Source organism: Hyla sarda, chromosome 1 (assembly GCF_029499605.1).
Source record: "Hyla sarda isolate aHylSar1 chromosome 1, aHylSar1.hap1, whole genome shotgun sequence".
Lineage (NCBI taxonomy): Eukaryota > Metazoa > Chordata > Amphibia > Anura > Hylidae > Hyla > Hyla sarda.
This window is the reverse complement of record NC_079189.1, coordinates 15,033,943-15,049,471: the sequence shown is the minus strand read 5'-3', so window position 1 is coordinate 15,049,471 and position 15,529 is coordinate 15,033,943. Positions and strand designations below refer to the sequence as shown.

Genomic DNA, 15,529 nt, shown 5'->3' with positions numbered 1-15,529 from the left:
TATTGGCCTACTGATATCAATTGTTTCATTTATTTCAGAATTAGTTCAATTTATGCTTTAATTGCTTTTTTTTAATATCTTTTTTTACCTGTTTTATTTATTCATTTTTACATTTTATTTAGGTATTTTTCCATAAAATGCTTACTCGGACCCTTGTCCAAGAGACAGTGGCCATGATCTGGAAATCTCAGGCCTGGTGAAGAATTAAATAGCCTACGAGAAATCACCAAAGTATTCACAAATTTAAACTTAAAGTTGGGAATACATTTGGCTTTCCCCTTGTTATGAGCTTCCATATGACCCGAATACAGTTTTGCGATACATAGATGACATAACTCGAATCTGAGTGCATGGTACTAGTGTATGAGGGTTCTTTTTCTCTTTCACCAGGGAGGAGATACATGTTCCTCCTGGGGCAGATGTCAGATCACTTCATTCATAGCTCTCCATGATAGGTGTGAAATGTCTCAGGTCCAGACAAGAGGTCTCCCTGGGGTGTCTGGAAGTCCAGGGAAGCACCAGCAACCCAGGATAAACCCTAAGCAAACTCATTGGAGAACTAGAGGTTTCTATGAGAGGGATTGTAAAATGCATCCTCTCTACTCCTCTACCAGGTTCCCTTTTCTTCCCCTGTAAGAGCACCCGCTCCATATACTGGTCATTAGCATCTATTAGGGTCTTTTGAAGTGGCCAGCGGCTTTGTGGACCCTTTCAGTGCAGTCACAATCACATCTGCAGAGGGTACAGCCATGTCTCCTGCTCTCTCACTTTCATCTCCTTACAAGCCACTTGGAATGTGAATGAGACCCCCTTTCATTAATAAAGTTATCAGGAAATGCTTTTCAGCTGCTCTCCTCCCTCTCAGGGGCAGGGGGTGCACTAATAAGGGCCGCCGCTTACTGGAAAGATGCTGTAGATGCTTCCACCCCTAACCCCCCTTCCTTGTAAGATGCCTCTTATGTTATGCCCAGCATAGGCAGATGGCACACAGTTATACAATATGTTTTGCAATAGACACCCCCAATAGCAACCAATGGGAAGAGTCACACAGTGGTGCATCTATTGCAGCAGGACTGTCACACAATGCAATATTCAATGACACTAGGATATACTGAAATGATGCATGGTGTAGTAATACACCATCATGGTACAATATCTTTGGTGCAAAATAGTTGATACCACCAAGATGGTGCAATTTTATTGACTCCACTGAGATGGTGCAAGTTGGTGAACAACACCGAGCTGGTGCAAGTTGATTGACACCTCCGAAATTGTGCAAATAGGTTGTCACCACTGAGATGGTGCAAGTTAGTTGACACCGCTAATATGGAGCAAGTTTGTTGACACCATTAAAAAAGTGCACGGTGGTTGACACCACTGAGATCGTGCAAGTTGGTTGACACCACCGAGATGGTGCAAGTTGGTTGACACCACCGAGATGGTGCAAGTTGGTTGACACCACCGAGATGGTGCAAGTTGGTTGACACCACCGAGATAGTGCAAGTTGGTTGACACCACCGAGATAGTGCAAGTTGGTTGACACCACTGATATAGTTAAGGCTGGGTCCACACTACGTTTTGTCCCATACGGGAGCGCATACGGCAGGAGGGAGCTAAAACCTCGCGCTCCCGTATGTGACCGTATGCGCTCCCGTATGCCATTCACTTCAATGAGCCGACCGGAGTGAAACGTTCGGTCCGGTCGGCTCATTTTTGTGCCGTATGCGCTTTTACAACCGGACCTAAAACCGTGGTTGACCACGGTCTTAGGTCCGGTTGTAAAAGCGCATACGGCGCAAAAATGAGCCGACCGGACCGAACGTTTCACTCCGGTCGGCTCATTGAAGTGAATGGCATACGGGAGCGCATACGGTCACATACGGGAGCGCGAGGTTTTAGCTCCCTCCTGCCGTATGCGCTCCCGTATGGGACAAAACGTAGTGTGGACCCAGCCTAAGTTGGTTGACAACACTGAGATGGTGCAAGCTGGTTGACACCACCAAGATAGTACTAGTTGGTTGACACTACTGAAATGGTGCAAACTGGTTGACAGATTGTGCAAATTCATTGGCAACACTAAGATGGACCAAGTGGATTGACATCACTAAGATGGTGCAAGTTGGTTGACACCTTTGAGATTGCGCAAGTTGGTTGACCCCACCAAGATGGTGAAAGTTGGCTGACACTACCAAGATGGAGCACATTTGTTGACACTACTGAAATGGTGCAAGTTTGTTGACACCACTAAGATGGTGCAGATTGGTTGACAACACTGAGATGGACCAAGTTGGTTGACACCACTAAGATTGTGCAAGTTGGTTCACACTACCGAGATGGCGCAAGATGGTTGACATATGCCACAGAGTTAGCGCACCTACAATTTTATCGATATGTTCCAAATTTAGAATGCTCAATTTGAACGCGAATACGACGGCCTCCAAAAATAGTGGTTGGCAATTAGCGCCCTGTGGGGACACGGCCTAAGAGTATGAAGGGTGCTCCGCTGATCCGTTTATTCAAAGGACGCGGGATCGTCGAAGAGGGTAACAGTGGTTGGATCTCAACTGACTGCAAGTCATCCCCTATACTCTGGGTAAGGGATTACTTTCCAAAAGGAGAATACCCCCATGTATCGCTGAATTTATTAACCTACGGTATAACTTCCATATTAAGAAGGCCCCCTGTCCTCACTTCTTTTGTCCTTGAAGATCAGATAGATGCAAGATGTCGCAGGCTTTGAAGAGCTGCCAATAGGCCTTTATCTGTTGACATGACCGAAAATCTGGGACCCCCCCCCCTCCCTGTCCTGAAAACAAGATGTTAATGTGATAGGCAGGTGGGGCCGCGCTGCTTGGCATCCTCATTAACATGATTGGGGGCCATCTTTTATATGGAAATGGCAGATTGTCTATGAGGAATGCCCCAAATTGGCAACATATTAGAATATCTGAGGCTTTACTATAGTGTTTTCCAACCAGGGTGCCTCCAGCTGTTGCAAATCTACAACTCCCAGCATGCACGGACAGCCAAAGGCCATATGCTGCTCTGGACAGTTCCTAAAATGGACAGAGATGTCAGCAGAGAGCACTGTGCTCGTGATGTCAGCAGAGAGCTCTGTGTTCCAAAAAGAAAAGAATTCCCTCTGTAGTATTCAGCAGCTAAAAAGTACTGGAAGGATTAAGATTTTTTAATAGAAGTAATTTCTAAATCTGTTTAACTTTCTAGCACCAGTTGATTTAAAAGAAAAAAAAGTTTTCAACCGGAGTACCCCTTTAAACATTACGTGCACTATTTTCCAAACCAGGGTGCCTCCAGCTGTTGCAAAACTACATCTCCCAGCATGCCCGGACAGCCAAAGGCTGTCTGGGCATGCTGAGAGTTGTAGTTTTGCAACAGCTGGAGGCATGCTGGTTGGAAAACACTGCTTTAATAGGACAAATATGAACTAACCAAATGATTGTCACTTTAATTTGTTCTAGAACTACAAGTCCCAGGTAGCTCTGCCAGCCTCATGGTCACCATATTTTTACCTTTCGACTATTCTACATGGCAGTAAACTCCCAACCTAAGGCCGTCCAGCTGTTATGCAACCACAATGCCCAGCATTCCCTGACAGGCGCAGGCTTTTGGGGCATGCTAGGAGTTGTAGTTTTGCAGCAGCTAGAGGCTGTTAGGGAATGCTAAAATGTCACAGATCACGGTGAAGTAATAACAGCTAAAGGGATTTTAATGGGACATGTCAGTGCGTTTTCCCCATTCCCAATGAAGTCAATGGGAGCAGAGTTTTAAATAAATATTAAATAAAATTCTAAATGCAATTTTTGGGTATTGTTCTTAAAGAATTCTCACTGTATTTCATTGTTATTCATTTCATGTAGCGTGTAGTGCTGTAAATATGTTTCTATTACTCCCATTATTAGTTGTATTTTTTCATTCATTCAGTCAGTCATTTGTTTATTTATTTATTCATTGTTTTATGTATTCATTCAGTTATTATTTTGTTTATTTATGCATTTATGTATGTATTTGTTTATTTATTTATGCATTCATTCATTCATTCATCCATTCATTGGTTTATTTATGCATTTATTTATTATTTCATTCATTTGTTTATTTATGCATTTATGTATGTATATGTTTATGTGTTTGTTTGTTTATTTATGCATTTATTTATTCATTCATTCATTCATTGGTTTATTTATGCATTTATTTATTCATTCATTCATTGGTTTATTTATGCATTTATTTATTATTTCATTCATTTGTTTTTTTATGCATTTATGTATGTATTTCTTTATTTATGCATTTATTTATTCATTCATTCTTCCATTAATTTGTTTATTTATGCATTTATTCATTCATTCATTCATCCATTCATTTGATTATTTATTAAATGTATTTATTCTTTCATTTATTCATTCATCTATCCATTTGTTTATTAATGCGTTTATTTATTTATTCATTCTTTCATTAATTTATGCATTTATTTAGTCATTTGTTTTTTTTATCTATTTAGTTTAGTTTACAAGGACCAAGTTTACGTTCTGTTATCTTTAATTGTATTCATTTTGTATTTATTTCTTTTTGCCCCTTCCAAGTCACTTGTAGCTACTCTTCTGCTGTTCATATTTATTTCATTATCATTTTTCATTAGTCCCTCTCTACAATCCCAGGGTTGGCCAGCAGTTACAGGGTTAACCCCTGAAGAGAGGAGGGAATGGTGAGGATGAGGATGATGGTGTGCAGCTGTGTAGACTCTTGTACGTCTCCCACCCTGCAGAGTGAGTGTCACTAGACACTTGTGGCAGCCCTATGTCACTTGTCACAAAGCCCCCCAGCAAAGGGGGGACCCTCTGTGTTCCTCACTACCGGGTGCTACATTTCCCAAGTCGTTACCACAGGGTGAAATTCTGCAGCTTTTTAAGTGAAATACATTAGCAAAGTACACAGAGCTAATGGGAAACAAAGTGCTTCAATTAACTTTCCTAATTAATATAAAGCCTTGGTGTCAGGGTGGCAAGACCCCCCCCCCCCCCCCCCCCCCAGAGCAATGTCAGCTCTATCATGGGAACCAGAGGGTTAATGTAACAATGCTATAGGAATACAACCAATATAACCATTTCATTAATCAACAGGTAGATACAATCTCATAAAAAAATAAATAAAAAAATAACGGAAATGTTAGCGATGCTGCAGGGTGCATCATAATGTTATTAAAACAAACTCAAATAACTAAACCCTGTTTGAAATAATGACACAATATGGACCTTATAGGTGAAGAACTGACGCAAGGTGAGGATTGTGATGCTAGTGAAGCTCGGCATAGGGGCCCGAAATTGTCTTTTAGTATCAGGTGAGGTGTGAAAGCCGACACCGACGACAACACCGAGAGTCCCCGACGATTCATCATATCTGGGCTAATAGTCACCATTACACAACAACACAAAGGACTGTCATCATCTATGGACGCGTAACAAGACATGACAGCCCTGTACTATAGCTGTAAAGTGTTTATCACGTTTATAGACAATACAATGGGATACAATATAGGTATATCAGGTGGGAAAACCAAAGTAAATGACACAAAATGGGACACATTATAATTATATCAGGTGGGAAAAATAAAGTAAAAACAAAAATGTGATACACTATAGGTATATTAGGTGAGAAAAATAAAGTAAAAATGTGATACACTATAGGTGTATCAGGTGGGAAAAATAAAGTAAAAATGTGATACACTATAGGTATATTAGGTGAGAAAAATAAAGTAAAAACAAAAATGTGATACACTATAGGTATATCAGGTGGAAACAGCAAATAAATGGAGATGAAACATAAAAATTGTTCCAATGTTCCAATTGTAGACAAAAATGTGATACAATATAAGTAAATCAGGTGGAAAAATAAAGTAAATAACACAAAAATATGACACATTATAATTATATCAGGTGGGAAAAATAAAGTAAAAACAAAAATGTGATACAATATAGGTATATCAGGTGGGAAAAAAGTAAATGACACAAAAATGTGATACAATATAGGTATATCAGGTGGGAAAACCAAACTAAATGACACAAAAATGTGATACAATAGAGGTATATCAGGTGGGGAAAATAAAGTAAATGACACAAAAATGTGTTACAATATAATTATATCAGGTGGAAAAATAAAGTAAAAACAAAAATGTGATACAATATAGGTGTATCAGGTAGGAAAAAAGTAAATGACACAAAAATGTGATACAATATAATTATATCAGGTGGGAAAAATAAAGTAAAAACAAAAATGTGATACACTATAGGTAAATCAGGTAGGAAAAAAGGATATGACACAAAAATGTGATACAATATAGGTATATCAGGTGGAAACATAAAGTAAAAACTAAAATGTGATACAATATAGGTATACCAGGTAGGAAAAAAGTAAATGACACAAAAATGTGATACAATAGAGGTAAATCAGGTGGGGAAAATAAAGTAAATAACACAAAAATGTGCTACAATATAGGTATATCAGGTAGGAAAAAAAGGATATGACACAAAAATGTGATACAATATAGATATATATCAGGTGGAAACAACAAGTAAATGGAGATGAAACATAAAAATTGTTCCAATGTCATCTGTAGACTGTATAAAAAAATAACTGAAAGAAAACGTAAATGAATTTAACATATGTGACCGTTAGGAACCGTTAATGTTTACCAACAGTTCAGGAGTTTATTTCATTATGGAATGTATCAAAGAACAATAAATAAACATAAACTGTAACTCATGTTTCTCTCCATGTAATAAGAATAAAAATAATAAAAGAAACATCGAAATAAAAAAATACAATATATATATATATATATATATATATATATATATATAGTAAATAAATTATATATATATATATATATATATATATATATATATATATATAATCTCATATCTATCTACTTACTTATCTATTAATTTCATAACTATTTATGAATTTATTTACCTATCAAGATCTCTCATATCTATCTATATATCTATTTATTTAGCTATTTATTTATCTTTTATATTTTATAAAATTGTAGTTACAAAAATATAGTTAAAGGGGTATTCCGGTGGAAAACTTTTTTTTTTTTTTTTATATCTACTGGTGCCAGAAAGTTAAACAGATTTGTAAATGACTTCTATTAAAAAATCTTAATCCTTCCAGTACTTATTAGCTGCTGAATATTACAGCGGAAATTCTTTTCTTTTTGGAACACAGAGCTCTCTGCTGACATCACGAGCACAGTGCTCTCTGCTGACATCTCTGTCCATTTTAGGAACTGTCCAGAGTAGGAGAAAATCCCCATAGAAAACATATGCTGCTCTGGACAGTTCCTAAAATGGACAGAGATGTCAGCAGAGAGCACTGTGGTCATGATGTCAGCAGAGAGCTCTGTGTTCCAAAAAGAAAATAATTTCCTCTGTAGTATTTAGCAACTAATAAGTACTGGAAGAATTAAGATTTTTAATAGGAGTAATTTCTAAATCTGTTTAACTTAAAAAAAAAGTTTTCCACCGGAGTACCCCTTTAAACATGACATGCACTATTTTCCAAACCAGTGTGCCTCCAGCTGTTGCAAAACTACAACTCCCAGCATGCCCGGACAGCCAAAGGCTGTCCGGGCATGCTGGGAGTTGTAGCTTTGCAACAGCTTTGGGAAACTGATCTAATGCAATGGTTCCAACCTGTGGCCCACCAGCTGATGCAAAACTATCATTTACAGCATGCTGGGAGTTTTAGTTCTGCAGGACGGGGATCAATTATTTAATATTTGGATCTTTCTTATACATCTAGAGCCTAATGAATATATAAAGAGACTTCTCCCAATCTCCTGCGCTGTTTTCCTCCTGGTGGTCTCCTGGGATCGGGGGTCTCTCTCCTCCATGTATCATTATAACAATTATCCATAATGACAGGACTCTGGGGGGCGGCAATATTAACAGAGAACCTCATGGAGACATATGGCGGCCTCTGACTCCCCTATAAATACACTGCTCAAAAAAATTAAGGGAACACTTAAACAACACAATGTGACTCCAAGTCAATGACACTTCTGTGAAATCCCACTGTCCACTCAGGAAGAACACTGCTTGACAATCAATTTCACATGCTGTTGTGCAAATGGAACAGACAACAGGTGGAAATTATAGGCAATTAGAAAGACACCCACAATAAAGGAGTGGTTTTGCAGGCAGTGACCACTTCTCAGTCCCTATGCTTCCTGGCTGATGTTTTGGTCACTTTTGAATGCTGGCAGTGCTTTCACTCTAGTGGTAGCATGAGACGGAGTCTACAACCCACACAAGTGGCTCAGGTACTGCATCTCATCCAGGATGGCACATCAATGCGAGCTGTGGCAAGAAGGTTTGCTGTGTCTGTCAGTGTAGTGTCCAAAGCATGGAGGCGCTACCAGGAGACAGGCCAGTACATCAGGAGATGTGGAGGAGGCCGTAGGAGGGCAACAACCCAGCATCAGGACCACTACCTCCACCTTTGTGCAAGGAGGAGCAGGAGGAGCACTGCCAGAGCCCTGCAAAATGACCTCCAGCAGACCTCAAATGTGCATGTGTCCACTCAAACGGTCAGAAACAGACTCCATGAGGGTGGTATGAGGGTCCGACGTCCACAGGTGGGGGTTGTGCTTACAGCCCAACACCGTGCAGGACGTTTGGTATTTGCCAGAGAACACCAAGATTGGCAAATTCGCCGCTGGCGCCCTGTGCTCTTCACAGATGAAAAAGGTTCACACTGAGCACATGTGACAGACGTGACAGAGTCTGGAGACGCCGTGGAGAACGTTCTGCGGCCTGCAACATGGTTTGGCAGTGGGTCAGTAATGGTGTGGGGTGGCATTTCTTTGGGGGGCCTCACAGCCCTCCATGTGCCTGCCAGAGGTAGCCTGACTGCCATTAGGTACCGAGATGAGATCCTCAGCCCCCTTGTGAGACCATATGCTGGTGCGGTTGGCCCTGGGTTCCTCCTAATGGAAGACAATGCTAGACCTCATGTGGCTGGAGTGTGTCAGCGGTTTCTGCAAGAGGAAGGCATTGATGCTATGGACTGGCCGCCCGTTCCCCAGACCTGAATCCGATTGAGCACATCTGGGACATCATGTCTCTCTCCATCCACCACAGACTGTCCAGGAGTTGGCGGATGCTTTAGTCCAGGTCTGGGAGGACATTCCCCAGGAGACCATTCTCCACCTCATCAGGAGCATGCCCAGGCATTGTAGGGAGGTCATACGGGCACGTGGAGGCCACACACACTACTGAGCCTCATTGGGACTTGTATTAAGGACATTACATAAAGTTGGATCAGCCTGTAGTGCGGTTTTCCACTTTGATTTTGAGTGTGACTCCATATCCAGACCTCCAGGGGTTGATAAATTTGATTTCCATTGATAATTTTTGTGTGATTTTGTTGTCAGCGCATTCAACTATGTAAAGACGAAAGTATTTCATACGATTAGTTCATTCATTCAGATCTAGGATGTGTTATCTTACTGTTCCCTTTATATTTTTTGAGCAGTGTATTATGTTTCACTTGCTTGTGGTATGATGGAGTCTATACATCATACCACAAGCTGTTGAAAAACACAATGCTGGGAGTTGTAGTTGTGACAGGTTATAGGTCCCTGATATATATAGATAGATATATAATAATAATATAAATAACAGATACACAATGGTTACAGTACAGACTTGGCTATGATTGGGAGTGAGAGGAAATCTTCATTATGACCGTCACAAAAAAAAAAAAAGTTTATGTTTCAAACGTTTCAATCCAATGTTTCCCAACGAGTGTGGCTCCAGGTGTTACAACACTACAACTCCCAGCATACCCACACAGCCTTTCAAAACTACACCTCCAAGCATGCCAGGGGCTGTAGTGTTGCAACAGCTGGAGGCACACTGGTTAGGAAACACTGTTTTAAACTCATGAATTATAAATGAAAACAAAAAGAATGTGTAAATAATATATAAATAAATAAATATTAACATAACAACTGCAATGTAAATGCCCTTTACAACAGGGGATTAGTAGTGTATTGTTCAGGAAACTATCAAAGGACGAATGGATGTGATTAGATAGATGTAAAATAGATAGATAGATAGATACAGCAAAGAAGTTCCGCAGCACTCCAAAGTGAATTAAAAAATTTGTTTTTATTTTCCCATAAAGATACAACATTTCCCCGGTCTCTCACTGTCTTTTTGAAAAAGGGGGTGAGAGACCGGTGAAACGTTGTATCTTTATGGCAAAATAAACCCACGTTTTTTAATTCACATTGGGTTGTGCTGCCTTTGCAAATGTTGAATATTAGATAAATAGATAGATAGATATGAGATAGATATGAGATAGATAGAAAGATAGATATGAGATAGATAGGTAGATAGATAGAAATGAGATAGATAGATATGGGATAGATAGATATATATGAGATAGATAGAAGGATAGATATGAGATAGATATGAGATAGATAGATATGATATAGATAGAAATGAGATAGATACATATGATATAGATAGAAATGAGATAGATAAATATGAGATAGATAGATATATATGAGATAGATAGAAGGATAGATAGATATGAGAGATAGATATGAGATAGAAAGATAGATAGATATGAGATAGATAGATATGAGATAAATAGATAGATATGAGATAGATAGATAAATAGATAGATATGAGATAGATGGATAGATAGATAGATAGATATGAGATAGATAGATAGATATGAGATAGATATGAGATAGATGGATAGATAGATATGAGGCAGATAGATATAAGATAGATAGATAGATAGATAGATATGAGATAGATAGATATGAGATAGATATGAGATAGATAGATAGATAGATAGATATGAGATAGATAGATAGATATGAGATAGATAGATATGAGATAGATATGAGATAGATAGATAGATAGATATGAGATAGATAGATATGAGATAGATATGAGATAGATAGATAGATAGATAGATATGAGATAGATAGATAGATATGAGATAGATAAAAATATAGATATGATATAGATATGAGATAGATAGAAAGACAGATATGAGGTAGATAGATATGAGATAGATAGATGTGAGATAGATAGATATGAGATAGATGTGAGATAGATAGATATGAGATAGATAGATATGAGATAGATAGATATGAGATAGATAGATAGATAGATAGATATGAGATAGATAGATATGTGATAGATAGATATGAGATAGATAGATGTGAGATAGATAGATAGATAGATAGATATGAGATAGATAGATATGAGATAGATAGATATGAGATAGATAGATATGAGATAGATAGATAAATATGAGATAGATAGATATGAGATAGATAGATAGATATGAGATAGATAGATAGATATGAGATAGATAGATAGATATGAGATAGATAGATGGGAGATAGATAGATAAATATGAGATAGATAGATATGAGATAGATAGATATGAGATAGATAGATATGAGAGAGAGAGAGAGAGAGAGAGATAGATATGAGATAGATAGATATGAGATAGATAGATAGATATGAGATAGATAGATAGATAGATATGAGGTAGATAGATAGACATGAGATAGATATGAGATAGATAAATAGATAGATGGATATGAGATAGATATATATGAGATAGATAGATATGAGATAGATAGATAGATATAGAGATAGATATGAGATAGATAGATATGAGATAGATAGATAGATAGATGTGTGTGTGAGAGAGAGAGATCCAGCTGTTGCAGAACTACAACTCCCAGCATGCCCGGACAGCCAATGTGAATTTGTATATATTTATCTATATATTTATTTAATGTATCCAGTGATTTGTATTATTTGGGATCCCCCTCCAGGTGTTGTGATGTCCTGCACTTTAGCCCTAGCTGGGGGTCCTCATTGGCTGGGGTGGGAGGTCAGGGGTAGTTGTCTTAGGACAGGGAGGTGCAGACATCATGGCCATTTCCTCTCTCCTCCCCTCAGGCTGGGGAGTTTTGTTTGCTGAGGGCTGGATGTGTGAACCCTCTCCCATCCCCTCAGCCCCTCTCCTGCTCCCGGGGCCATTTGCATACTAATAGTCCCTTTTGCATTTCACAGCGTGGAGTTGGATATAAGGGAGGGCTCCTCATCCCCTGGATATAAGGGAGGGCTCCTCATCCCCTGGAAATAAGGCAGGGCTCCTCATCCCCTGGATATAAGGCAGGGCTCCTCATCTCCAGGACATCACAGCAGCAGTGCCTGAGCTCAGCTCACCTGGGACTCTTGGATATCTCCTTCCACCTGAGGATATTTGGCTTCCCCCTCCAGTCATGCTCCACAATCCAGTCTATCCAGCCTTTGGCCATCACTTTGCTCAGCCTCCCACCATGCCAGTAGCTACAGAGGTTCAGAGGAGCCCCAAGATCTCCTTCAACATTGACTCCATCCTTGCTAAGGCAGATAAACCTGTCCCCAAAGTCTATGTGGACAGAGGCGGCTGGCAGACCCCCTCTCCACCCTCAGTGCACTATGGCTACTCCTATGGGGCCATGCCCTACCCTCCAGTGTGGCTCTACAAACCTGCGGCTGGCTACTCCAACTATGCCCAGTCCCAGCAGCAGATCAGGCTGCCCAGAGGAGACTGTATGTGCTCCGACCCCCTGTGCAAGGAGAAAGGTAAGTCCTGAGATAGGATTTTTATTTATTTATTTATTGTTATGTTACTGAAATATTTACTTACTAAACTTTACTAGAACTCTATTAAAGTATACGAGAACTGTATTGCAAAGACGTGGTGTGAATGCAGCCGTAGGCTGCATTCACACCACGTTTTTGCAATACAGTTCCCGTATACGTTTTCAACGTGAAAACCGTACGGAACCGTATTGAAAACCGTATGCCAAAAGATGCATCAGGTTGTGTCCGTTTTCCATCCTGTACGTTTTTGTGAGTTTTTTTTTTTTTTTTTCCCCGTACCCAAAACCGTAACCTACCACGGTTTTTGGTCCTGGTGAAAAACAGTATTAAAACATTTTATTTATTTATTTATTTTTAAACATGGGAGTCAATGGAAACCGTAGAGAACCGTATATGCGTACGGTTCCATCCAGTTTTTGACTTTTGCATTTTTTTTTTCTTTCCGGAATTTCAATCAAAGAAGTGAAACTTTATTCATAATGGAATGAAAAGTTAAATACGTTTATTTTTTTTTTAAACAGATGCAACCAGACATCATTTTTTCAAACCGTATACGGATTAAAATTTGTATACACGTTTTGGATACAGTTTCGTCAGGTTTTGAGGAATGTTTTTTTTTTTTTTTTTTTTTTTAAATATGGGAACTGGTATTGCAAAAATGTGGTGTGAACCCAGCCTAAATGTTTTTAGTCTTTCTTTAGTCATCTGTAGAGATTCACTTTCTACACTTGCAACATTGTATCTGAGTCTTGTTGTATTGGTTTCCTATGTTAACAGCGCCATCTTGTGCTTCTTGTAGGAATTGCATACACACATTGCCCTGGCAGCCCGGTTGGGTCTATGTCCTGGAGGGCAGCATCTTGTAAGCTGAAGAGGATCAGGACTGTCTTTACTCCAGAACAGCTGGAAAGGCTGGAGAAAGAGTTTCTGAAGCAGCAGTACATGGTGGGGACAGAGAGGGTGGACCTGGCTGCTACACTCAACCTCTCAGAGACACAGGTAAGAGATGGCCCAGGTTCTTGTTGTGGGGTGAGGGTCTCATAATGGGGTGGGCATTGCCTTTAACTATGTCTCATTGAGCAGTAAATTAGTTCATTGTATACATCTTAGAGGTTCTTTAAAGGGGTACTCCAGTGGGGGGAAAAAAATGTTTACAATCAACTGGTGCCTGAATGTTAAACAGATTTGTAAATTACTTCTGTTAAAAAAATCTTAATCCTTCCAGTACTTTGCAGCTGCTGTACGGTACAGAGGAATTTGCTTTCTTTACAGAGTTTTTTTTTAGTCTGACCACACTGCTCTCTGCTGACACCTCTGTCCAGAGCAGGAGAGGTTTGCTATGGGGATTTGCTTGCACTCTAGACAGTTCCTGATATGGACAGAGGTGTCAGCAGAGAGCACTGTGGTCAGACTGAAAAAAGAACTCCGCAAAGGAATACATCTTTCTCTGTAGTATATAGCAGCTGATGATAAGTACTGGAAGGATTAATATTTTTAAATAGAAGTAATTTACAAGTCTGTTTTAACTTTCTGGCATCAGTTGATTTGGGGGGAAAATAAAAAATAAATAAATAAAAATTTCCACCGGTGTACCCCTTTAAGACCTGTTCAGAAGTATGACTTCCAGCATGCTTCATCATGACTCAAAATTTTGCACCAGTTTTGTAGTTTTGCACCAGGTTGGAGACCACTGATCAGTGGCATGACTATATAGCTTCTCCGGTAGAAGAAAGATGACAGCCAGCACTCACCAGTAATGCACAGGGAATATTTATTATGCCATAGTGTAGTACAAGGACGCGTTTCGGTGTGGGAGCCTTCCTCAGCTGTCTGCCTATGGCAGACAGCTGAGGAAGGCTCCCACACCGAAACGCGTCCTTGTACTACACTATGGCATAAAATAAATCTTCACTGTGTATTAATGGTGAGTGCTGGCTATCATCTTTCTTCCACCTGTGGCTTTACCCTACCTCGCGCACCACCGCAGACTCCACGGAAGTGCCGACATATTCTTGTATACGATCTCCAACTTCATCAGGTCCCATCGTGGTGAACCCAATCTTAACCAAGTCTCTGTTTTTGTTTCCCAGGTGAAGGTCTGGTTCCAGAACCGTCGCATCAAGTGGAGGAAGCAGAGCCTGGAGCAGAAGAAGGCCAAGCTGTCTCAGTACGGCGTCCTCCCCGCAGACCAAGTCTCCGACCACACAGACGAAAGGGAGATGGAGGACGAGGACGACGTAGACGTAGAGCTCTAGACTTCGTAGACTCAAGCGTCTCGTCTTTATCTGTTGACCACTAGAACATTTTACCGTCTGGTATAAATGGATGAAGGGGGTTCTGGCGTCACGGACGCTGCAGACTACTACAGGAGGACGACATTCTCCTTTGCCAAAAAAACTAAAAAAAGCACTAAAAACTCTTATAGATGGAAACCCAACGAACCAACAGATTGGTGAAGAACGGTTCTTTCAAGAAGCCCCCACTCCTTTGTCCTGTTCTTGGCCATGAAGACTGAAGGCAACCCCCTACCTCCATGACTAGAGAACTGTTGCGTTCTGTATGAAAACTCTTGATCTACATGACCCCCGACATGACCCAACACCTGGGTGCCCTATTTTTTTGTAGACCATCCATTGGGGCATTTTTGGACTTTGTTGGTTCTGAAGGACTTTTACATGGCTTTTCTACTGTCTTCCATACATGATAAAAGTTGGCTTCCTACGTTCCTGATCTAGAGGGTGTAGATTTTATCTAAAATGGGGTTGGGGCGTAGAATTTCCCATTAATAAGGCACAGTGCATATGATATGTAGCTTATCT

The 15,529-nt window shown here is 39.9% G+C and overlaps 1 protein-coding gene and 1 long non-coding RNA gene across 2 annotated transcripts in view; one reads left to right on the top strand and one right to left on the bottom strand.

Moving 5' to 3' along the window:
- The window catches only part of LOC130313343 (uncharacterized), a 44,926-nt gene that overhangs the window by 25,135 nt on the left and 4,262 nt on the right, over positions 1-15,529 (bottom strand). The gene's annotated exons all lie outside the window — the stretch shown is intronic.
- LOC130313066 (homeobox protein notochord-like) lies at positions 12,186-15,510 on the top strand. Its single transcript, XM_056552638.1, has 3 exons — positions 12,186-12,689; positions 13,510-13,709; positions 14,801-15,510. Exons 1-3 carry the CDS (start codon positions 12,344-12,346, stop codon positions 14,963-14,965), a joined length of 711 nt encoding a protein of 236 aa, XP_056408613.1. The 5' UTR covers positions 12,186-12,343; the 3' UTR covers positions 14,966-15,510.